The 26,400-nt window shown below is 35.0% G+C and overlaps 2 protein-coding genes across 2 annotated transcripts in view; one reads left to right on the plus strand and one right to left on the minus strand.

Annotated features, from left to right (window-relative positions):
* Positions 1-1,469: 1,469 nt before the first annotated feature.
* Positions 1,470-11,042, minus strand: LOC146138759 (protein NLRC3-like). Its single transcript, XM_083394671.1, has 10 exons — positions 9,623-11,042; positions 9,444-9,503; positions 8,140-8,166; positions 7,700-7,759; positions 6,890-6,955; positions 6,012-6,068; positions 5,615-5,738; positions 3,527-5,271; positions 2,047-2,205; positions 1,470-1,625 (listed from the first exon to the last, which is right to left on the minus strand). The coding sequence occupies exons 1-10, from the start codon at positions 9,674-9,676 to the stop codon at positions 1,596-1,598; spliced, it is 2,382 nt and encodes a 793-aa protein (XP_083250797.1). The 5' UTR covers positions 9,677-11,042; the 3' UTR covers positions 1,470-1,595.
* Positions 11,043-14,120: 3,078 nt separating this feature from the next.
* Positions 14,121-26,400, plus strand: part of LOC146138760 (moesin-like) — a 38,197-nt gene continuing 25,917 nt past the window's right edge. The window contains exon 1 of the mRNA XM_083394823.1: positions 14,121-14,234. Coding sequence (XP_083250949.1) covers positions 14,223-14,234 — 12 coding nt within the window. The 5' untranslated portion in view covers positions 14,121-14,222. The remainder of the gene's footprint in view (positions 14,235-26,400) is intronic.

Here is a 26,400-nt window from a genome sequence, read left to right on the forward strand (position 1 = left end):
GACCTGAATGAAAATGACATTTAAATCTAGGTGTCATAGCTCACGGCCAAAATAGTGGTATTTGGCCAGAGGGCAACCAGTTTTCATATGAAAAGGGACGCTTTTAAAGCACTTTAATTGACTTGCCTTTTCACCAACTTAAATTTCGGTAATTAAATGTATTATTTTTTTAATTGTAAATTGATCTTGCTATGTGAAAAATTGTCTGGAAAAGAACAAGACTACCATTTTTTAACTTTAGATACCAATAACTTCATTCGAATTTATGTGATTTTAAACTGACCTTGGTAATGTTGCGTAGCTCATGTTTACTTACAGTGTAAATATGTATTAGAAACCTTAAAAACTTTATATAGCAATCACCTCATGTTGTTCATTAAGGTCAGCCTTGGCTCTTTCTTGAATTGAGCAAAAATGAAGAATGATCTTTTCAACTTTATGGCCGCATTTCATTAAAGCAGCAACTCCAGCAAGCCCAACAGAATTTTCAGATAAGACAAGACATTCCATCTAAAAACAGATGTTATAGTTTTAAAGGAATACCCATCAAAACAAGGGAGTGTTTAATGTCCCTAAAACTCACAAATGCTTTTGGAACCTTTTTTTATAACAGTCTTGTAAGGCAGTTTCGGCAAATAGCAAATGTTAAAACCTTACCTTGGTATCGATTTGCAGGAGTCCGGATGATATACTTTGTACTCCAATGTCAGTAATGTTACACATCATAACCTTAAGGTCTCTTATTTTGGTCATGCAATTTTCAAGAGTAGAAATTCCTTCATCTTCAATTGGATTACCTGACAAGTCCAAACACTTGATCTAAAAAAAAAAATACAATCAGTAACAACATTGCAACTAAAATAAATCCTGAAAACAACTTTTAATGCCATTATGTGCACAACCTTATCAATATTTGAATACATATATTTTATTTTCCATAAGGCTGTGGAAAAAACATACAATAACAGCAACATTTTAACACCACTGCTCCTGACGGGAATAAATTTACTTTAAACCAGGGGTTCTTAAACTGGGGTCCATGGACCTCTTGGGGGTCCGTAAATTCGTTTTAGGAGGTCCATGAAGGCCTAATTGAAATATTAGTGTAAATTTAAAAAGTAATCATTTTTTCAAAGAAAGCAGTTTAATTAAAAACAAAACGGTTTAGCACTGAATGCATTTAGACTCCATTTCACTTTCACATTTTTTATACCAAAATCAACAGATTTATGAAGTTCATTTGTATTGTTACAGCAATTTATGACGTCATTTTTTGAAAAATTTTGCCTATCGTGGTCTACGCGAAGTTAAAAACAATTTTAGGGGTCCGCGGTGAAAAAAGTTTAAGAACTCCTGCTTTAAACTGTTTTTCCTTTGATGTTTTTTTAACTACACTTTACTTATACCCAAAAACGCCATCTAAAATCAATTCGTTGTTGAAATATGCTTAAAATTAACAATACCGGGTGCAACAAGGTTTGCAATCCTTGGGCAAGTACTTTCATGCCATTCGATGTGATACCACAATCTTCCAGACAAAGCATGTTGACATTTCTTAAACCAGCAACCAGGTGGATTAATCCTGCATCAAAGATTTAGTTTCCACCTAGATGGAGAACTTCCATCTAAATCGCAAAAGTAAAAAATGTTTACCTTGTATTTCAAATAATGTATACTCAACAATGTTTTTAAAATACCCAGCAAATTTTTTCAAACAGAGGCAGTTTTGAATGACTGTTTGTCTTTTTTTACACCAAAAATATCAACTAAGAATTTTTTTAACATTTTTAATGTTAAAAAACAATTTGTGTAACATTCGTTAAAACAATGATCTTTAAAAGTGTCTAATAATGCTAAATCACACTTATATTTTTTTAATATTTAAACGGCACACTTATATACATAATATATTTGCATTTTGAACCGAAAGAGAGGCCTTACTGATTCAGTTGAACTTGGTTAAAGTATAGATAGTGCCCTTATCTAGAATGTAAATATTTTTTATCTAGGATGTAAATATTAAAACCACAGTGCAGGTGTTTTTACTTGAGAGTGAAGTTCATGAAGTTTGCCAGCAAGGTGGTCTAAACCATACGTGATACCGCATCTGTTAACACTCAGCTGCTTTACATTGTGCAACATGTTGGACAGGAACTCAGCAGCTCTTTCTCCAATTCTACAGCCAGACAGATCCAAAGTTTGCACCTTTTAAAGCAAACAAATAAAGTTTTTTTTTTAGGGGTTAGCATAGGTTGGTAAAGTCAAATGTTTTAAAATTTGTACAATTTTACATTTGAAGCGATTGCAATGAATGATTCAAAGTCCTTAAACTGTAGTAAACTTTGATACAATTAGAAGCCAAAATATAGCTTACATGACAGTGACTGGCCCACAGCACCTTTTTGTGGCCACCACAGCCTTCATTAGATCCCTTATTATTTAACCATTATAGGACAAATATTTTGTAGAAAATTTAGACAGATTTATTTTTGACTTGAGAAAAAAGTCAAAATGTTGTTAAATACTGTTGAACAAAGGAAACTAAACTGTTTAAATTGTTTACTTTAAATTTCAACCAAACTGTTACTCAACAGTTTTCAAACTAAACAAAAATATATATATATTACATTTCGATGGTGGTTAAGTGGCTAATGATGCAGTCCTTCAGACAATGCATTGCTTAAATTAATGTATTCCCAATATGTCAAAATATAGGATTTTTATTTTTGTTTATTCTTTAACCTAATTATATTGTACTTTTTTTTTTTAAGAGATCATTGGAATTTTTTACTTTACATTCTGTTACACAAATGATACAAAAATCATTGGTTGTTATTATCATTAAATTTAGTCTACTGCAGCTATGTCTATTATTGCATAATATCTGGCATTTATGTGCTGAAATAAGTTATGATTTTGACTTATAAAAGTGAAGCAAATGTAGCATTTAGCCTACTTTTACGTCACTATAGACGTGACCATTGTCCACTGATGTGTGACCGCCGCGCCTAGCGAATTACCTTTTTCCGCATTTGACAATTCATTCTACTGTATGCATCGTACTGAAAACGTCTTACTGATTAGCGGCTTGAATCACCGCTCTGTTTATCGCTGTATTTCTGAGATTTGTGAATATACTCTAAGAGCAAAGACAATCCACTCATTAGATAGTTGCTCTTAGAGTATATTCACAAATGCTAAATGCTACAGCAAAACAAAATGTAAAAAGCGCTGGAAAAAAAAGCTTGTGATAATTGTATCATTTGTAGTGTGTTTATATTTTGCTTGTTTGTTATGTACCATAAAAAAAACATTACCATTTGCAATTGCTTTAATAAAGCTATATATATTGTTCAGTCCAGGGATTGTCACTAAATTTGTTTCTTACAAAAACAATGTGACTTGTGTCTTTATTTTATATTTTCTAATTTGGCCATATAAACAGTTGCATGAACCATGATTATATTAAAGTTTACCAGTGGTGGTAATCATTAACAAAAAATTGTTTAACATTGGAACTACTCACCTTTATTCCTGATGCAATGTGCTGTGTCAGCCTCCGAAAAGAATCATCATGAAAGGCTGGTTGCATGTAATGGCATACATTCAAGTAAATCCTGATCGGTGGATTTTCTTGCTGACAAAAACCCTTCAGTAGATAACAAAGACCTGATATCATACTGGGTGTAATTAAACCACCAATCTCAACTTTAATCTCAGATGAATTGTTGCTAATTCTAATTTTTGAAACAATGTCAGACAGCATAGATTCATCATTTGTTTCTTTCAGTAAGTTACAGTAATGAAAAAGGTCTTTAGGATGATAAAGAGAATTGTTAATGCGCGCCGCTAGGAACCCTTTAATAAAACTCTTTTTTTTGCCCCACTGACCTGTAGAAGTAGAAGCAAAACTTTGAAGTTGCTGGAAAACATTTCGATTACACAAGCCACACAAAAACTTTAGAAACAGATCAGAATATTGCTGCATCCCATTAAACTGACTCTTAAACGCATCCAATGACATGGATGTCATTACATGAACAGCTGCAAAAAACTCCTGCCAAATAAGATGTGAAAAGAAAATTTTGTTCTTGCCTTCAAGAATGGTTAATCGCAAATCGTTGTTTGTGGTTAGAGAAATAGAAAGCAAGGCATTGATCGTGATTTCACTTACACCAGCATTTGTTATATCCCTTCTTTTAAATATACATTGTGATCGACCTAGGTTTTCATAAGCAAATTCTGTTAGTAAATCCAGCTCAGTTACCTTGTTTCGGAGATGTTCAGTAGAAAAATCAAGAAAGGTGGAAGACAAAATAGCTGTAAAAGGAATACTTACTGACTGCCCTTTTTTCAATTTGCAAAAGTGTGCAAGTGCCATGATGCAATAAATCGGCACATACCAGTAAAGGGAAAGCTCAGGATTATCTTCAAATATTGACTCCAATTCTCTGTACTTTTCTCTGCATATTTCTTTGGCAATATAATCCTGAGAAACTTGGCTTAATCCTTTCATTTTTACCAAAAAGTTGGGTGTGTGTGGTAAATGCTTTTGAAAGCCCAAGTTTGGCCTTGAAGTGATGAGTTTCTTTGCCAATGTTAGTAGATTTCCATTCATAAGGTTACATAGCAAATCCCATGTTGTGGAACTTTCACATAATGAAGCCTTTTGATATTTCATTTGACTTCGCTGATGTAAAGCTTCATCAAATCCGTCAATGACAATCATCACATTGGGGTCATCGTTGATTAATCTGATCAAAGCAGCATCAGATTCCTTTGTGTGGTTCCAGTCCGGGAGAATGCTGTGAAGTAGAAACTGCAAAAGAGTGCAACTTTCAGAGAATGTAAGTTCTCTTACAAAGATAAGAAAGAGAAAAGAAACAGGAAAAGATTTAAAGACATTTTGGACATATGTCTTTATAAACGTGGTTTTTCCAATGCCAGCTTCACCTATAACACCAACAATGCGGCCATGCTTACGTGTGTAACTTTCTTTTGACTCATCTTTTGCATAACTTGCTTCTTGTTCTGCATTTTCTTGTGCTGCTGCAAAAAGACCTTCAGCAAATATGTTATCCTCTTTAGGGCTAGTGTAAATTGATGCCAACTTTTCTTTGCTGTAGAGTTTCCTTTCCCCATCAAAGGTACTTAGATTATTCTCTTCTGCCCTAACTTTTACAAAGCAATTTTCTTCAGTCATGAGGGCTGTTTGATGCATACCTGATTTTTCAATGGCAACTCTGCGTAGCTCAGCTTTCAACTTTTTTCCTAAACAAATTTTAAAAAGCATTAATTTTCCACAAGTTTAAATCTTGGTAAAAAAATATCAAGATAATTAGACATAGCCATAAAATATTTTAGCAAATATACCTCGCGGAAAAAATAGTTATTAGTTTGTGGTGTCTTACCATAAGTAATGGCGGTATATTTATATATTTACATTAAAAAATTAAACAACAAGTTATTTGTACCAATGATGGTTCAACTGAAATAGATCTCTAGTGACATTAACACAAATGCTGACTCAGTGAAAGTGAAAAACAACAAATATCACATTAGATAATTATACAGACAAAACTCAAAAGCCTTATCCTAATCAAATTACATTTACCCAAAGTTTCAAGCTCTATTTCTGTCTGTTGTTCACTTGTATGGTGCACCCGTTCACTGTACACATGAGCAGTCTGAGCATTGATATGGGTAACCATATTGGGGGCATGAGAAGAATTAGCAACCTATGTTGAATGTAAAACACAATTTAACATAATTCATTGGAAACAGTTTAGAAAATTTGTCAGTTATTCTTATAATTTATAAGTATTTATCAAGCTATTATCTGGCAATCAAGAAGCGGTTACATTTACTTGAGTGTTAGTGCAACTTTCAATCAAGCAACAGTTCTTCCATAATTTGGTGTATTGTCTTATAAAATATGCATTGTTTCTGATAGGTAATGAGGAAGCATTAGTATTATTTAAATATAAATGTATTTATTGAAAAAAAATTACCGCATTCTCTTCGTAAGGAGGTGGATTTCCATTTTCAGTGTCCAGAACTTGTTTTGGCTAAAAAACATTAATTTCTATCGGTAAAAAACTTTTTGAATCATGAGCAACATCAAGTTGATCAGATTTTCTCACTTAAGTGTGGTAGTTATTTGTGCAAATAATTAAGCGGGGTAATTATTTGTGGAAAAATTTACAACTAATCTAGGGAGTATTTTAATATTAACCAGGGCTGGGGAGCCACCGTAAAATACCATTAGCTCCGGCTCCAGCTCCGGAGCCATCAGGCAATTATTAAATGGCTCCGGCTCCAGCTCCGGAGTCGTAAAACTCAATCCTTTGGCTCCGGCTCCAGCTCCGGAGCCATCAAAGACACACCCAATGACTCCGGCTTCAGCTCCGGTGCCACCAGCCACATATTCAATGGCAAGTTTTAAAAATTACGTTGGAGATGGTACAAAATATAATTTCTTAGCTTTAGAACCACAAATTGAAAAATGGCCCCAGCTCCACAAAAATAATAAAATTGCTCCGGCTCCGGCTCCACAAAAATAATAAAAATGGCTCCGGCTCCAGCTCCAAAAAAATAATAACAATGGCTCCGGCTCTGGCTCCAGAGAAAATATTTAGCTCCGGGCTCCGGGCTCCAGCTCCGGCTCCCCAGCCCTGATATTAACAGAACAATTTTGACTATTTGTTTGGTTTTGACACTCTTTCAAGCTTGTCCCTAACTGCCAATTTTATTTATTCAAAAATTATTTATGTTTATATCTTAAACAAAATAAAAAAATATGTTGCAGTCATAAGTGGTAGCATCAAAAATAAAAACAATCTATTCACATATCTTAAAATATAAATAACAATGTTGTTTAGGTTCATACAGTAGTTTGATCATCCATTGTTTCATTTTTTGTCTGTTGCTGAGCAGCGCCATGGTGCTCATCCACCTAAAAATGATAAAATAATCATATTATATATACTCTTTACATTTATATATGCTTTACAGAAATTTTTCTAGCTCACACAAGTTTTGTCACAATGAAAATCAATCCTACTCAGTTAAACCTAATACATAAACATTTGTGTACAAACACTGTGATCTAGCCTTTATGAAGTCGTTGTTTAACAACAATAGAAGATTCAAACTCACAGCCTTAGTTATACTGTGACCGATGCTCTAACAACTAATTTACACAGACTTATAACTAGTATAACTATTTTTCATATATTCACACCATTACTGATTTACAAACTTTGTTAATTTATTTAATATATGTCACATTTCACTCCACTGCATTTCTTTATATATAAAATTCTCCCGTCCTTCACAGAGTCTCTTATTGTAAATTTCTCATTACATAATATTTTTTAAAATATTTTATCTGTTAATATATTTTAACAATCTTGGAAAATGGCTGCAACATTATTACTAATAAAAACAACAATTAAAAAAAAAATTAAAAACCCAATTTAAAAACATAGCAATGGTGCATTGTAAAGCAAAGTTCAACATAAGTTACAACTATTTTAAAATATGTAGATCAGTAGCCAGTATAACGCAATTTCATAACTTAAGAATAAAAAAGTGTAGTGAAGCAATAATAAAAGTGTAGTGAAACGATATCCTTAAAAACGAACAGCATTACATACTTATCTAAAATCAGGACAACAAATAGATGAACATTACATACCTGACCAGAACTTAGTGTTACTCTTGGATCTGCCTGATCTGATGATCCCACTTGCTTTGGCTAAAGAAGAAAAATCACCACGTTAGCTAATAATTTATATTTTTTTATCTGTTATTTTTTATCTAATAAATTAATGAGAAAATACAAAAATCAAAGCTGACAAAAATTTTTGAAATTTTTGTAAAAGAATAGTACGTATTTGAAAATCGTTTATCTTATACAAACCCCAGGAATTGCATATGAGGTAATTAACAGTCAATTAGTTTTATAATAAGTTTGTATTTCATTTCAAAAGGATTCGTTAAGAATACTAAAAATTGTTTTCACTTGGTCGGAAAATATGCTAAAACATATACAATGCAGCGAGCAGGGATTGCTAAAATTGATATATAGACATAAAATGAGAAGCCTTTACTAACTCATCACACTAATAAACTTACCGTAGTATTGCTATCGGCTTCCGCATTCTGAAAACAAAAGGATAAAATAAAAAGGCAAGCACTTAAGTCAACTTACCCATATTTCAGTTGGAAAGCTTTAAAATTACCCAAAATCTAAAGAATTAAGCCACAAAAAACTTGTAGCGCAATGTGCCATATTCTGTTATAATATTATTTATTGTAGGATAATAATGTCAGGCAAACATAAAGTTGTTTATTTAAAATAGCAGGTGTTTGTATTGTCTCTTATTGTAAATTTCTCATTACATAATATTTTTTAAGATATTTTATCTGTTTATATATTTTAACAATCTTGGAAAATGGCTGCAACATTATTACTAATAAAAACAACAATTAAAAAAAAAATTAAAAACCCAATTTAAAAACATAGCAATGGTGCATTGTAAAGCAAAGTTCAACATAAGTTACAACTATTTTAAAATATGTAGATCAGTAGCCAGTATAACGCAATTTCATAACTTAAGAATAAAAAAATGTAGTGAAACAATAATAAAAGTGTAGTAAAACGATATCCTTAAAAACGAACAGCATTACATACTTATATAAAATCAGGACAACAAATAGATGAACATTACATACCTGACCAGAACTTTGCGTTACTCTTGGATCTGCCTGATCTGATGATCCCACTTGTTTTGGCTAAAGAAGAAAATCACCACGTTAGCTAATAATTTATATTTTTTTATCTGTTATTTTTTATCTAATAAATTAATGAGAAAATACAAAAATCAAAGCTGACAAAAATTTTGAAATTTTTGTAAAAGAATAGTACGTATTTGTTCACCAAAAATATACAAACCCCAGGAATTGCATATGAGGTAACTAACAGTCAATTAGGTTTATTTTAAGTTTATATTTCATTTCAAAAGTATTCGTTAAGAATACTAAAAATTGTTTTCACTTGGTGAGAAAATATGCTAAAACATATACCATGCAGTAAGCAGGGATTGCTATAATTGATATATAGACATAAAATGAGAAGCCTTTTCTAACTCATCACACTAATAAACTTACCGTAGTATTGCTATCGGCTTCTGCATTCTGAAAACAAAATAAAATAAAAAGGCAAGTATATAAGTCAACTTAATTGGAAAATCTTTAAAATTACCCAAAATCAAAAGAAAGCCACAAAAAACTTGTAGCGCAATGTGCCATATTCTATTATAATATTATTTATTATAGGATAATAATGTCAGGCGAACATAAAGTTGTTTATTTCAAATAACAGGCGTTTGTATTTAAAGCAAAGCAGCCAAAATTTTGATAAATATACAGTTACCTACCTCAATAGGACGGAGTGTTTCATTTGTATTTGCATGAACTCCTGATGTAATTTGCTTTGGCTGGCAACAAAAATATTGAAGACTTTAAACAACATTGACACATAAAATAAATTTGGTACATTGTACAATTTTTCAAATGTTTCAGCTACAGAAGTTATTTAGACAATGTTTATACTTACACTTGTTTCAGATGAATTGAGATATTGTTCATTGAATTTAGCTTTTTCGCTCATGCTGATAACTTTTCATCAATTTTATACTATTTTACTATGTACATAGACTTCCTGGCAAAAACTTGGGTTAAGAAAGCCTCAGTTTGGGAGTAAATTAGGTGTCTGAACAAACCTCCCTTATTGTAATTTAACCTTAATTTTCTAATTTAAAAATTAGTTGGATGAGCAATAATTTATTCTATGTTGGGATATAGAACTATACTTTGACAACTAGATTTATTCAGGCTTTTTTAAATTAGACTGGAATTAGAATGAGAATATTTCAGTTTTTCAAAACTAGATTAGAATTAGAATTAGATCATTTTGAGTTTTCCCAAATTAGTTTAGAATTAGAATTACTGAATTCTTAAATAAACTAAGTTTAACTAGAATTTGAACAAGAATTACATTTAATTATCACGATCAATTTAGTTCAAATGGCAGTTTATTTTAATCAGCAGGTAAATTGCCAATATTTCTGTGGTATAGTTTTATAGGTTTTGGCTTTTAAGCGCCAAAATTCACCAAAACAAGTCCTTTCGACCAAAAGTTTTAATTTGAATTCTTTGGTTTTGACTGAGAGACTAAATATGCCGTTGGACAAAGTAGCACTTTTAGTAAAATCTGAATTAGATTAGAACTAGAATTAGAGCATGCAGGCAATTCACAAATTACATTAGAATTAATCGTATTTAGCTCTAATTGATTGAAGTAGAAAACTTAAATTATCTAGTTGTCCAAGTCTGAATAGAACAAACTGTTCATAGATAACCTTACAAGTTACAACATTCCAATTTAAGGCAGATATTATTCATTCTTTTGCATCCCGTTTTTTTACCCTTTGTGATCTATACTTTGGAAGCAAGTGACATAACCTAATCACAAACATTTCTAATGATAAATCTGCACCCAAAAGTAAAAAACAAAGACATCAAAACAGTCCACAAAACTAGGTCTAGGAGCTGATCAGTCCGCCAATGCTTGAATGGCTTTAACCATGAGTTGTTAAACCAAGTAACGTTAGACTTTACCAAAGCATAAAAGTCTAATATATTTTAAAGTTAGGCCACTTCAGTTCAGATAACCAAAGAAAAACAAATATTTGTTAAATAAAACGTAGTTTTTTCAGATATATTAATAATGGGCTGCTTGTTTTTTAATACGTCACAAAATTTAGATTAAATAATTTAGATTTAAATAGCTGGTATTCAATAATTATGCTCTACATTTATTGACCGACATTTTTCAGGTTTATTGCGACTAATATGGCATGCAAACAGGAACTTTCTAAACCAATTTAAAAATAAATTTAGTCGAAACGGAACAGGAACTTCTAAATTGTTCCGAACCGAAACCGGAACTAAACGGCTGTCGAAAAAATCCTTGATTCTGAACTGAACGTGAAACGGAAAAGTCAAACGGTTAGACTACCTGTTTTCAAATGGTACATTCGCTTGGTATTTGCATGACGTCATCTGTCAAAATAAAACTTTTGTCATTCCCTAGGGAAATCCCCTATTGCGAGACCTACTTTACCCAAAGTCTCTATAGAAATTATTTCTACGGACTTTACTTTTACCCAAACAGATATATAATCGCTTTGTTTTTAGCTAATTATAGGTGAAATGAGATAAAGATTTCAACAACTCTAAAATTAAACAAATCAAATACTAATAAAAAAAAAGATAAAGTCTTAACTTAACCAAGCATTGTTGAAAGTAAACAAGTTTAATTTTTTCCAATAATTTTCTTAAAAAAACAAATCCAAATAATTCGCCCCTATTTGACATATGAAAATGTTAAATAAAAAATCACCACACATAAATAGAAATTACCACACATTGTTATAGTGGCCCAAAGAGTTTTTATTGATTGATTTATTTTTTTTTTATTAAAAACTCTTTGTAGTGGCCCTTTCTTAGCGAATTTGCTAAAATATTACGTCATGATCAATAAATTAATCGGCGGGAGTGCCTCGGCCACGCAGTGTCGCGGCGGAGTCAGCGAGGAGAAATATTCTCCAAGTGGGGAGAGCCGCGGCTGCGGCAAATGATTCTCCACGGGCTTTAGGTCATCGCATTTATAAGGCCGTCTAAATTTAGTCGAGCATTCCGCATCTACAGTGACGTAACCGCCGCGAACGCTCGGGCGGCGCCTGTGGCCTTATTCGTGAACCTAAAGGCCGACGATAGCAAAGCGAAAGAGGGGCGGGTAGTAAAAACGCCTCTATCGTAAATCGTGCGGCGAAAACGGCAGCCAGTCCCGTTCGAGGTTGTGATTTATCGCTCTACTTGTGACGCACTTTTTGTGTTTTAGCACATGTAGCCCAACTATTAGTCGGCGACGAGGATTTGCCTTCATAAGCGTGGTACCCTCACGGCTTAACCAGCTTTACCTTATTGTACTGATTGGTTTTGACGATGAGATAGCGGCTTAGGCTTACCGAAGAGATGCGTGTTTAATAAGTTACTGCAATGGAGCTGGTACATCTGTTCTCTGGCATTAAGTTCATGTTGTTAGTGTCAGCAATGCATGTTTGCTATTTAATTGCTGTTTTCGTTAGCACACATCAAAAACCTGTAACATGTTTTGTTGAAAATGCTTCTGTTATGTGTTATCAAATGTTACAAAGTTTAGACTTACTTCATTTACATAGACTCAACCATTGCAAAGGGGGTTTTGCCTTGGTCTGTTCAATGGTCTATACATGCTTAAAATACCCTAGATTTGTAAAGTAAACTAATTTTTTATCAGTCAATCATATGCCGAAAAGACAATAAATGCAGTTCTCGCAAGTTCTGAAATTCAATTTAGTAAAATAAAGGAATGATTTCTCTATAAATATAGTGCTGCTGGTCCCTAACCCAAATATTGCGAGTTGCTTAATAATTATTTCAAAACGCTAATATAGGGTTCCAGAACAGCGCCGTGTTTAAACTCAATTTAGTAAAAATAAACGTGTGATTTCTGTTCAAATATGTATAAATTTTAAATATGGGTTATTCTTTAGTATTATAATTGAGTAACAAATCCGATAGGTCTGACTGAGTATGCAAGTGTAATCTTTTTTTATTATAATTATATTTTTTTTAAATGGTTGGTCTGCATTAATAGTATGAAAACATATTTATAATACAGAATAATGTTTGCAGTCCCAATTTCATTTCAGTGCCTTCCTGCCAAAGATCTTTGGCGTGGGATTGCTCGATCAAACCATGCCAGTGATATCATGTGGCATAAACTATTGCCTGCCTTTTGAGTTTACAATAAAAAAATTATCGTTTTCGTACATATTGACATATTTGGCCTGGGAAAAAATGTGGTGCAAATCTTTAGTAGCCACAAATTATGGAATGCAGCCGGGCTTGCCTTGGCTGTAAAAAACATTGCGGATTGCAGTTTTATTTATGTGTGATGTTGCTTAACTTGTTTTCTTATTGAATTTACAATGGAAAAGGTCGTTTTTTGTATTTCGCCCTATTTTGCCCTAAATATTTTTGGAACAAATCTTTAGTGGCCACAACTTATGTAATGTAATTGGGCTTGCCTTGGCTGTAGAAAATGTTATACGAATGGCAGTTTTAGTTATTTGTGATGTTGTTGTATAACTTTTTTAATAAGCATGATTGTATTTAGATGAAAGGTAAAACAACATGTTTTCTTTATAAATTGGGAGACAATATGCCATTCTAATTTATTAAACACAAAACAAGAGGTTTGGTTCACCACATAAAAACATTTGGTTTATTAAACAACTTGTTTATTATGAAACCTCTACACTTGGTTAATAGATAACATTATATATCAATTGTTTTGACTCCCTGAAAAGCGACATAATTAAATGGACATGGTTGACTCAATTTTCTTTGTACTATTGTTTATTAAAATCAGGAAACCAATAACTATGTGTTAATTGTTTGTAAGTAGCACAATTCCTTGATAAACAATGGTTTTCATTTTGTTGTAAGGACAATATATATACCAGACTGTTCAATCTCCCGAAGCCGGTTGCTGGTTTTGTTATCACAAGCCGTCATTTGGGACTGTGCAGATAGAATAAACATGCATTCTATGAATCACCACTTCATATGTAGGCGTTGTTTCCTATGCACATACTTCCTTCTAACCTATCTGGGAAATAGAGTTTGCTCAATTAAGGTGTGCCCATTGTGAAGTTTCCATTTGGTTTGGCAATTCCAGTTTCTGACCATTCTATTTGGTTGAGTTGGTGAACAGAACAGTACCTTTTAATAATAGAATTAAAAAGTTCAGTTTGAAATAATTGTAGAAAAGGCTTTAGGTTAAATTTTTTGGGCAGATAGTTCAGGGTTGTCATCATGAAGTTTAGTTTTTACTTTTTGTTTAATTGTTGCAAAGCTTTGTATGTTCAAGTGTGTTTTTAAGTTCGAAAAGCTGTGCATATTTTATTTACGCCCCCAAAAATATTTTGCTTAACAATAATATTTTTTTATCAAACTTATTTTAGCAGGAAGGCAAAGATCTGATTAGATATATAATTGTTTCGCAATCTCACTTCATTTTGATTTGGATCAAAACAGAAAGAAAGATGCCTAAAGCGGTAAGTTATTGTAAATTATAAGAAATAAAGTTAAATTAGTTTGCCAGTAATAATATTTATATTGATTTCGTATCGAGAAACAAACTAAGGCTAGCAGGATGCAAATGTTAAATTAAATATTGAAATCTCAAAGGTTTTAAAATGGTGTTAGACTTAAATTAGGATCCTAACAAATAATTCATTTTTTCGGCTGAGTTTGAGATTATGAGGATAAAAAAATATTATATGGGTTAGCGTGATCCATAAATTTTTTAGGGTTGTTTATATGAATATTCTTTTATCATTCAGGTGTGAAGACATTATATTTATATTGCTTATTTTTTATGCAAAATATGTGGCAAATGTACTCTTTTAGTAAACAAAATGTTTGTCAACCAAAGTCAAAGAGCTAAAGTTATTTGCATGGTTGACTTTGATTGGTTATACAATGACACACCAGAAAACTCGATTTGAGTTATAATGTAACCGGTGACATCATGTTTAATTTTTTATGACCAAACTTGCAACATTGGCTTGTCATTTAACACTAATAACTTCTGATGGCCCACAACAAAATATGGTTGGACCACACTGACATAGTTCATAAAATAGACATTTATACAAAGTCATGGATTACCACTTTTGATAACTGTGCCGGGTGGTAACATATTGTTTGCAATGCCAATTGCCATTTTTACTTTTTGAAAGAACATTGAATGGTATATGGACAGTTATTTTTACAAACCCACTTTATTACAATTCTATTATATTTTAAAGAATTACGCAATGTAGAAAAGTTTAATTTTATATTGCAGGTTGTAAAACTATGTTCGGTAAATTACACAAATAGAAATAATTCAATTTGTATATGGATCAGAATTAAAACATGAAAAAACAGTTAGTATTTCCCACATTATTTTATGATCGGAAATAGAATATAGAATTATCTTGTTCAACTCTTTAAAAATCTGTTCGTTGAACGAACCATTTAGAAAGTGAGTCAATTCAGGAGTTAATAATTAATGATTCAATCTAGAGTGTTTGCAGTTCTAGTGTTCCCACCCTAATGCAAACAACCCGCCTGCATTCCTGTCTCAACTCAAAGGGTGCACTGACTTACGCAAGCCCTTTACAATTATCGAAAACTGCTGTAAAGTCATGTCGGTTCGCTTGCTTTAACTTAACCAAATTACCTTTTAAAAAAATATTTCTCGGAAATTTAGTAATTATTGAAAAACTGTTTGATATAGCTGGTTTGAGAAAAAATGGTAACTACAAACTGACTATTTCATGTTGCTATTTTAATTATGGAATTGTGTCTTTTTACAACTGGCATATTTTGCCTAAGATATGAGTTATTATCCCAGTGTAGCTGAACTTTGTGAATTTCAATCTCTATTTTTACTCTTTTAGTTGTATTGTCAATACAGAGATTCTAAAAGTTCCCCTGATTTTAAAGTATTCATGAATGTGTTTAATTGATATATATACCGCTATCAATGGCTAATGGCTATTCTGACATTACACATATGATATTATGGAAGGGTCACACTCACACCACTCATCAAAGGTTGATACCTTTGCTATAGTGTGTGTAGAACATCGTGTGACTTCAAGCAGGTATTTGGTATAAGTTTGTGACAATTGAGGGATCTTTGCTCAGTTTGAGGCTGTACAACGTGGTTCATGACCAAAACAATGCTGCTATAGCCTCTACAATGTAACTAAGGTATGCGCCGTCGAAAAACGCACATCCCGCCAATGTACCAGTTCACAGAATGATTTCCGCGAAGCGCTTTTCGAGTTTGCCTACGTCACGTCACGGATCGCTGACTGTCACGGTTCAGCGCGCAGACAAGTTGCTTCCGAAAGGTGCCTTGCATTGTGTTGATGATAATGATGAGGATTATACGATTGAATTGGGGCGCTTTTTCTGAATCGGGCGGCGTCTCTTCAGTGGTAGCTTAAGAACCGCCTTTTTGAGAGCTCTCTCGACTGTAATCTGTCAATTGTCGACGGTTACGCGCGCCAACACATCCGGCGTTTGTTTGATGTTTCGAGAACCCAATTTTTCTGCTTTGCCGGAGAAGCATCGTTGCGTATAAACGCGAGAGCTGAAACACTCTTGTGAGAAATTCCCTATCACGGCGATCTTGACTTTGTTTCTAGTATTCGTTGTATTGCTTTACAGACTTAAACCCGAATTTTACTTAGTTTTAGATCAACTTTAATAGTTATTGCAAGACCGACGCCACTTTAAGTCGTAAGCAGCCATATATTATTGTCGAAATTACAATATAAATTGCAAAATCGACAAGGTAAGAAGCTTTGCGTGTAATTTAAACCAGGCCTGCGCAAATCAAAATCGTACACTGGCCGCAACAAGCTAAACTTTTTCTCTGGACCACTCACTAACGCTGGTGGAACCATAAGTACGGCGCAATCCAGTGATCAACAAACTATAGATACGTGACATAATTCCTTGATTAAGATCAACTACAGAAAATCAAATGTTTTCGAAGGCGATCCAACATTAAATGTTAATGAAATTTTAAATTAAACGGCAATTTATTGAGGCCCACATGGTTTGGTTGCATAATCATTTATATTTCTTTCGTTTAACAATTATCAAGTTAAAAAAATTCAACACAAAATTCTATATCCAACCAACGATCGTCAACCCTTACAGCCATCCGATCCTTGCTAAAAAAGTTTGGCTACCTATGATGTAATCGTATAAGATATATCGCCCAGTTGGAAAAAATAACCAACTTCCTGTGTCCAAGTTTACCTTCGAAGCGGCGCACTTCCAACATGAGTTTGTCGACAACATGCAAAACATAAGTCCGCACACATTAACATTAAAGCGAAACATGTTTTTACATCGCGCGTCTCAATAAAAGCTATAGCACAGGTCGTATGTTGTGCAAGACTCACGTAAACGAAAGAACTTTGCGGCTGGATGAGTCAACACCAATCCTAGGCAGGCAAACCGCCGAACACGGCCTTTCGTCAGCCGCTAAGTTTCCTACAAGCTCGCAGCGGTATTGCTGACGTCATACATGCGTCATCGACAAACGCGGCCAGAAAATGGGACGAGCCCGTTTCGTAAAAGAACTGTGTTGATTTCGAACGTCCTATTCTCATAACCGACGCCGGATTTAAAAGTTGACGCCGGATTTAAAGCGAAAATATGTGGCCTGACCACTGTGTCAGGTTTTCGAGTAAGTGAATTGATGAGATCCGCTTGACTCAACGTTAGAGGCCAGTGGTTCTCAACCGTGTGGCATTTATAACGCTCAAGGGTGCCGAGAGATATTTCAAATTCTTTAGGACTCCAATTTTTGCTCTAATGGTAAGCTTCTTGATACATTTTTTTGTGTGCGATTAAGTACAAAAAATTAAAAAGTTTACTTCAACCTTGTTGCAAAGTTATTGTGCTGTTTCAATCTCGTTTATTGTAACGTTACACTTAACCACTCAGCAAAAATACGAGCAAGGGTGCCTCGAACTATTATAATTTCTGTAGGGCGCCGCAAGCCAAAAAAGGTTGCGAAACACTGTTATATAGGCATCGTGGATCTTTTTCGACAGAAAAAGCCTCTAAATTTCTTATTTTACAAGACGTTGGGGCAATTCACTTATCAAATCGCCAGGTTTTGTGAAATCAACGCGTACGATCACAATGTAACACTGAATATGTGATCGACCTTAATTCCTGATCAGTAACAGCAGAATATTCTAGCAAAGCTTGTTTATTCAGATAATATACTGACAATGCTTTTGATGGGGAAATAGCTTTAAATAGTGTCTGACCTGAATCGCTACATTTGCTGGAGTATTTAAGTAAGACTTGCAAATTAACCAATCAAACAATCCCGATTTCCTTATTAGGTTATACGTTTAAAAGGCAACTGCCTAGAAAATCTTTCTATACAAAGTCTTTCCTATCAAAACGCGTATTTTTGTTCTAAATTTTAAAAGCAAATTTAGTAGAGAGCCTAATTTTCACTGGTCATCAAATAAAAAAGCATTATTGTTGAAACATAGCCTTTGCTTTTAAGGTTTATGTCAACTACCGGTAGGTTAAACTTTTCGTGGCACAAGATTGAGACGAACATTTGCCCTTTAACGCACTTGCGTAACTATGCGAGAGTCGGGCTACATAAACAAGGGCGCTGTTGCTTTAACTTGTGCGCTAAGTTTAGAGCCTTTAACTAAACAACACCAGTTCCCAGTCGTCAAGAAAAATCATGGACAACTGCACACAACAACATAGATTTCTTTTTCAATAAACAAAATGTGATCGACAGACTTTGTTGCTTAAAATTGACCGGTCTGCACTAAAAATATTACAGTCTTTTGTATCAGCGCCCACATGGGCACAATAAAAATTCGTAGGAAAACTTAATGTGGTTACTGGTTATATGCCGCTTTATTAAAAATAATAAATAATTTGTTAGCGGTGCCTGTTTGGCCCAAGGTCGTGAGTTCGAACCTCACCACAGGCTAGTTGTTTTGTAGTCTGACCTTGTTTGCACGAATCCTTAACTTGATCAACTGATTTCGGTAAGTCCTTTTGAAGGCACCCGGTGTAGTATAATATATCTGCCGTTATCGGTTCTCAGTACGACTTTTGAAGGGCCTCCTCGCAGTTACATACTCGTGTATGAATTTTATAGTAACTGTAAGCGGTTTGGTTTGGAAGTTTGGCATTCGCGGAGCAAGCGAAACTTAAATCTGGAAGTCCTAACAAAGGCATCGCAACCCTTTCTTCCCATGCTGTTCACACATTGATGTCGTTAAACAGTTGGCCGGATAACCAATTGTTTCAAGTGCTTTTGAGACACGGCTTCTGCGAATTGTCGTTTGTCGCTTCACATTTTTCGAGCGCCTAAGTTTGACACTTCACTGAAGTAAACATTTGAACGGAATGCGCCATACGTATCGCAAAATATTTGTTGAAAAATCACGAGCTACCTCACAACTTCGTTTACATACGTCCTTCGTATTGCATTTCATGCTTAAATGATTGATTTTAAGTTATGTAACAAAAACGTAACATGAAACACAATAGAAATTTGAAGGCTGTGATATTTGCGGAAACGTAGTAAAAAGCCTCGCTTTTCAATGATAATCTTGTATTTTCTGTTAAAACCAAAAAAGCATACTTTATAAAAAAAAATATTTTTTGTTTAAAGCAACCACGGCTTATAATATAAACTTTTGGGGCGTGGTATTTGTTATGAAACCTTCAAATGTACTCACAAAAAGTCGTTCCGTGGTCACAATATAAAGACTGCAAAATTGTGGTGCTTGGCCGTGCGCTAATTTTTGAAAACCTTTTACTTGTAGTTCATTCAGAAGTAGTGAAAAACAGCGACTGTTAAAATGTAGTTGCTTGGAACGCGTCGTAAAAAAACGAAAGGTTGCCCCCGAAAACCATCTTTTAGTACTCGTTAAGACAAAAAAGTACAGGCGTGTAACTCGCGTCTGAAAATTTATTAATCTTGTAAATTTTGTAGAATTATTAGAAGGGTAAAATAAATTGCATTGTTTTTTGGACAAGCTTTCGCACAACCGTGCTTCATCAGGTCAAAGAAGACATGTTTTTTTCAATTAGTTATTTAAAAAAACAAGATTGCCATATTGTTGTCAGGTGTGAAACTCGTACTTTTCACAAAACCTTAATTTTTCTCCAAGGCGAGCATCCTTTCAGCCGTCGGCGCAACCTTGCAACTGTATACGATAACCAATTGCAACCAGGTGACAAAAATAAACGCAGACCGCTCGTCGTCTTTTCCCAACGCCGCCGACAGTCAGACTAATTCCGAACGATCTGCCATTTGTTCCCTTGTGACTCGAGGGTTGTGTGCGCGAGTCAATCGAGTCCTCTGCTGGCTTTCCCATCAAAGTGTAGCCGGGCCAGTGTTGCCCACGGGAATACACCTCTTCGCTTCGGTATTGTTTCCTGTCTGCATCGCGTCATGCTCCGGCGACCCCGTGCGATGATTGGTCGAGCCTAATAAACTCGGTGCAGCCTTGTAATCTTTACCTTGGGATGCTTCGTCTGCGCAAACGTGCCAACGATGCCGGTAAAACTGGAATGCAAAGGACACATAATTGCTGTTTTACCTCGGGTTTCAACTGAATCGTGTTTTGCATTAAAGTTGTTCACTTTTGGCGTTATAGGAAGGCATAGAGTGGACCACTAGTCGATTTTTAAAGGGTAGTTCGTCTTAATGAAATCTTTGATGCCTTAATTTATATTTGTAAGTTATGCTTGTAAAACATACGCCTTGTTAGTGCTGTAATTGCAATAATGGTTAGGATAAACACTAGTTTTACGAAATATCGATGGATTTTCTGCAAAAGTGAGTGTTTTAGATTCTAAACAACTAGGCAGCCTCAAGCAGAAAACCAACGTCTTAAAAGCAACCGTGAAACACGCTTGTACCCAGTAGAGCAAAACCCTTTTTTGCCAACGGACTTGGTATGTAGGGCACCCACAGAACCCAATAAACCTTAACGGCATTCTTGTTGGTTTCGTTGTTATGGGTTTAGTGATCAACTAAATACCTGGTGATGGCGTCGACCGCTTCAAATGCTTTATTGGTGATAAATACCTGCCTAATTTGAACTTTTACTACAATGTCGTTAAACGTGATGTTAAGCGTTCGCTTTCAGTATAATTTTCGAGCTTTTGCTTTTTTATTGCTAGTTTTGGAAAATTGGATTTCAAGCTGGTTAAAACATTTAGATCTGCCAGCAATAAATAAAGTATCGTAAAAAAACAAACATATATCGTAAAAAAGCAATTTGCAGCTCTAAAAATAATGTTTGTAAAAAAAGAATGCTTTTCATATGTTCACAGTCGGTATTACTGTTGAGCTATCACACTTGTAACTGTAGAATACTTGCAATTTTATTCATATACTGATACCCGACATTTTGTCGGAGATCATATCATTACTTTTCCAAATCAATCAAAAGAGAGGGAATTTAAAAGTTCAAAAGTATTTTTCGGGGCTATTATGTCAATTTGCGTAGTGTTAAGATGTTTTTTTACTTTATTTTGTTAACCTAGTAAATTTTTAAGTAATTTACATCTCAAGCATTAATTACCACCTTGGATCGCAAAATTTCGCTGATATTTGTATATTAATTAGATTTCGGATCGGCACCGATACCACCCTAGTATCGAACGACTACCGATACTACCACTTGGTATCAGGTATCGGCTCCGATCCAAACCCATCAGACAACCCTACTTGTAACTTTCAACAAAGACAATCGGCTTTTAAAAAAAATGCATGACACCCAAAATAGTTCCCCGTGTTTTTCCAACACAATTCCTAGCACGCCAGAAACAGGAAAACCCCTTAAAATTTGCCTTAAATGCTTTGAAGCCCGAAATTCCTAAACAACCGCCAGGCAAATTCCGTGCCTGGCTTATATCAAGCCTTTGTTCCGCACTTGACCGAGGAATGCCTTGGACACCGATAATAAAACTCGCTCGCGGGTGCACGCTCTTAGGGAAATCCCCTTAACCGCAACACACATGGGCGCCGCGCCCTTTTTTGTGAAGCGACGAAAAACCGAGTGCCTTCGAATAAAGGGTTTAGGTTGTATATGAGAGAATAGCCGAATAGATTTAACATTTTGTGGCTTTTTGACTCAACCGCTGCCTTTTTATCTCTTTGTAGTCCAACCTTAAAATTTATATCAGGTTTGCCAAGCCTTGTGAACTAGTAACCAATGCTGCCCAACCGGCGACGCGTGAAACGTTTTTAACTTTTTTGCAAAATTTTACTGTTAGTCTTGGTATTTTTTTTTTCGCAAATACCATTTACTTTTAATTTTTGCAAGTCACAACCGATTTATTTTTTTTATTTTGCCGATTACAGAAGTTTTTTCTCAACGACTAATATAGGACCTTCTCATAAACTTTGGAGCATAATGGTTGGAGGTTGTAGTAAGACGTTATACGAATATCAAAGCCCATACAGAAGTAGGTATCATTTTGGACGTTTCGAATAACTCTTTATTCAATAGCTACGTTGAAAATGAATAAAGAGTTATTCGAAACGTCCAAAATGATACCTACTTCTTTATGGGCTTTGATATTCTTATTACGTCTTCTCAAAAACTAATTTGCGGGTTTTTTTTTTAACACGCGAAAGCAAGAGAATTACAATTGATTTCTTTTTCTTCTTTTTCCACAAACGCGACTTCTACATCCTATTACCCACATCCTTTTATTGTTTTTAAGAATATCAAAGCCCATACAAAAGAAGACCTAGCATCATGTGATGTTGAAAATGAATAGAGATATTCAAAACGTTTAAAATGCCATCGACTTCTGTATGGGCTTTGGTATTCTTACAAGCTCTTATCACAATTTTAAACCATTATCCTCCACAAAGTATATATTTTTTTGATTTACCAATTGGATTTCACGGGTGCTTCCCCCACGTCGATAGTCGTACGCTGATGACGTGTATGTTGTTACGTAATATCGATCTGAACCCGTCTGACCCTCATTGGCCGGGTTATGATTAATGATCTTGTTATTATAACACCTGCTCAAATCATCGCGGTTTAACTAAGGGTGGTTGCACCTTGTTGTTGTAAAATAACTGTTTTATGGCATTAAACCCGTTGCTATACTATTCCGGTTGTTCGTTAATTTGTGTCGAATATAAAGTCATACGGTGGCGTTAATGCATCCCCCGAATTAGCTCGTGTGTACGATTATATTGGTTTGCCAGTTAAAATTTTTTTTTTAAATTTTAGGGCTTGATAAATCGGTATTGTGTCGGTTTTGGCTTTTACAAAAAAAAAACTATTTCTTTTTTTTTAAATGGAAACTATGGCTATAAAAAACTTTTTCAAATTTTATTAAAAAAGTGACATTTTGCACTGCAATATGCTCGTTTAAAATAATCTCATTTGAACTAAAAAAAGAGTGGTATTTCCTCTTTATCGGCCTTATGTTTCGCTACTATAAATTTGTCGTTTGCCTTTCGATTTCAAAGAAGCCCCGCGACATTCGACGCATACAGTTTCACAGAGTGTAAAAAAGCGCTCGGCTGCGCCATTAACCAAACAAACCGCAAATCGTAGAACTTAAAATAAAGGTTATGTTCGTTAAAAAAAACTATATTGCACTTTTAAACATTCGAAATTACGCGTAAAAATACCGATTGCGTCTCTTATGACCAAGTCACTCGTAGACCCCTAACGTACACCGCGATACACTCAAAAGTAACACGTTGTAAAATTAAAATACGACACTACTGTGCTGTGACCACACAAGTTAGAGACTTGCTAGCTAAAAAGCCAGCTAGGCCATTTAGAACCGGCGCTAAGCCTTAATAAATACACACGCGGGCCCGAATTTATTTGCAATGAATAATGCATGCTACTGCTTGATAGGGACCGCAGGCCTTGCATGTGAATCGACACTGGCGCCTTGGCAAATTCGCGAGCACTCGCTAATGGGCTCAGGCACTGCAAGGACAAATAACCAAGGATCGATAATACGTAGCCGCTTGTGCACGAAGAATAACGCACAGTTGTACTTGATTATATTCTAAGACGTCGTTACATTAAAACCGAATCGAAGCGGTTCTGCTGACTGTTGGCGTGTTAACATTTGCGAGATTTTGATGGGTGTAAGGCTATGTTTTCTGCATTAAAACTGGATCGAACAGCGTTGTTGTTAGCGTGTGTGTTAAAATTCGCGAGATTTTGATGGGTGTTTAGCTATGTTTTCTGGGTTAATAATGTCGTGGTTAGGCACAGTGTGCTTGCTGAATAACGCACAGTTGCACTTGATTATATTCTAAGACGTCGTTACATTAAAACCGGTTCAAACAGCGGTTCTGTAGGCCTGTTAAAATTAGCCAGATTTTGATTGGTGTAACACTATGTTTTCTGGCTTTGATAGTATCATTGTTAGGCACGGGTGGTTGGAAAGCTCGTTCAGCGTTCAAAATAGACGATTGAACCCGCATCGACGTTTTGCAACGTCACATTTCTTTTACAGGCGTTACGGCGCTGCGACGGACGTTTTCCGATAAATTTATCGCCGAACACGCGAATGGAACATATTATTAAAAGCGTAAACATGCGCTTTGGTGATGGTTGATTTTTGGACATTGGCGTATTAACAGACATTATTAGTCTGCCAAACAGACGAATGGATACTGCTTTGAAGACAGGCTGGTGTTAGGAGGCTTTGTTTTAAGGTTTTGCCATCAATTGAGTAAAGAACCTCGTTGAGCGAAATTCAGATTTATTTTATTTTTGTAAACGTAAAAAAAGTGTTGGAAATCACAGAGAATTACCTTTTGGTGTTATTCAATCAAACTGTCCCAAAAAACTAGTGTTATGGTCTTGGTTATTTAAACTCTCCGAAAATGTGTATTCCATTTGTCTCAGTACTGGGTAGATCCTTATTAAAAAGGTTCAAACCGGGTGGCACAGCTCTTTAGAAGTAACTAGTAACTAGTTTCATGAGAAAATAGAGAAACAAGTTTGCCAGTTATGTTTTACTATTGAACACTCTAAATATAACTGCCTGTAGTCGAGACTTCAATTAAGGAACTATGATAGGACTGTTAAATGGCCGTGCTTATTATTAGAAACAGATTAGCGAATTATTCGATTGATAATATTGTTCAGGTTTGTTAAAACTGCACAGCTAAAGACGCTTTTAGGAACCCTATCAAAATGTATTAGGTTAAAATAGTGAAATCAGGATTCGTCTAAATCAAGAACGATTAAGATTCCACCTACTGACTGATTTTTAGTAAACTGCGAGCGCAGAACATTAGTTAAAATGCAATGTTAACGCTTATAAAATCAGTTCAGGCAGATCCATATATTCCAAAAGTTTTCTAAATAGCTGTCAGCTACATCAAATTGCCACCCGAGATACTTTCGTGTTAAACAAAATCTTTACCGACGCAATTACGGAGGGCTTATGCAGTTGCGTGTGCGCGACCACCCGAATAATGTGCTTTTAATCGAATTTCACACTTCCCAAGAAAGCGGATTGCCCGCCTTATCAAATTTGTCCCGTCGCATGTAGGGAGCCTTGAGTTCTCAGCGAAAGCGTTCCGCAGCAAGACCATGACTGCGAGTTGCTTTAATTTAATGTAGTTAGAGATTATTGAGCAAAGCTGGAGGTTATTTTGTGCAGTGTAGAGAAAACCAGGGAAATTCAATAGCTTTGTTTTATACAAGCTGTCGTAAAATTTAGCTGTCAGTCAAAATCTCGTAGGAACCCATTTTTCATACACTTTTGAAGGCTTTTTTTGGCAATCTTTCCCATTTGTATATGAATGTATTTCGGGTCATTGGACGTCGATCTGTTCACTTTTTATCATTTAAATCCGTTTATGTTAGCTTACGTTAGCCAGTACATTTTGCAGTTGTTTAAAAGGTCAGTGGTTTCCATTTCTTGGCCTAACCCCTTTAAACCTATTTTGGTTTAAGGACCGTTTTTTAAATATAACAATGATAGTATTGCTATAAATAATTCTGTATAAAATGTATCATAAAATACTCCTTTTCTTTTTAATGAAACGAAAGAGTCCTGTGTAGTGGCAGTGCCTTTATCCACTTAAATATAGTTTTCGTAGTCTTAAAAATGGCCTGTTGGGCCCACTGTTTAAGAACCTCTATAGTCTGTCTATCCAGTTGAGACAGGTTCAAAATTCTACGGGTAAGCGCCACTCTAGTTACATCATCCTTTCCGCCCGTGTGAGTTAATATCGCCAATATGCGACGCTGGCTATTTGCTCACCAACTATTCGTTAACACGACGATTCCAGACGGGCGGTGACCCCACTGTAACCACGCAACAACTCCGATACAAATCAATCCCGGGTCGCCCTTGATTTGGTGGACGCCCTTGATTTGCCCTTTGCCTTACTCGGCGTGGTGCCTCTGTGGAGAAACGCCGTTCGTGTGAATTCGGGCGGAGTTTGGCCTACTTTCCAGCTATTTTAGGCCTTTGCGCTTTCGCCGTTTTGATGGATTTTGAAGCGGCGTTTTTAATTCGTTTATCTTGTTGGCGATTTGCGCTGTTGATCAATTACATTATCGCCGTTGAGTTTTAACCCAGCGTGTAGTAAACCCAGTGCTTCTCAAACGTTCTAATTCGGCATATTATACT

This window comes from Ascidiella aspersa, chromosome 7, assembly GCF_963924565.1.
Source record: "Ascidiella aspersa chromosome 7, kaAscAspe10.2, whole genome shotgun sequence".
In the NCBI taxonomy this organism is placed as follows: domain Eukaryota; kingdom Metazoa; phylum Chordata; class Ascidiacea; order Phlebobranchia; family Ascidiidae; genus Ascidiella; species Ascidiella aspersa.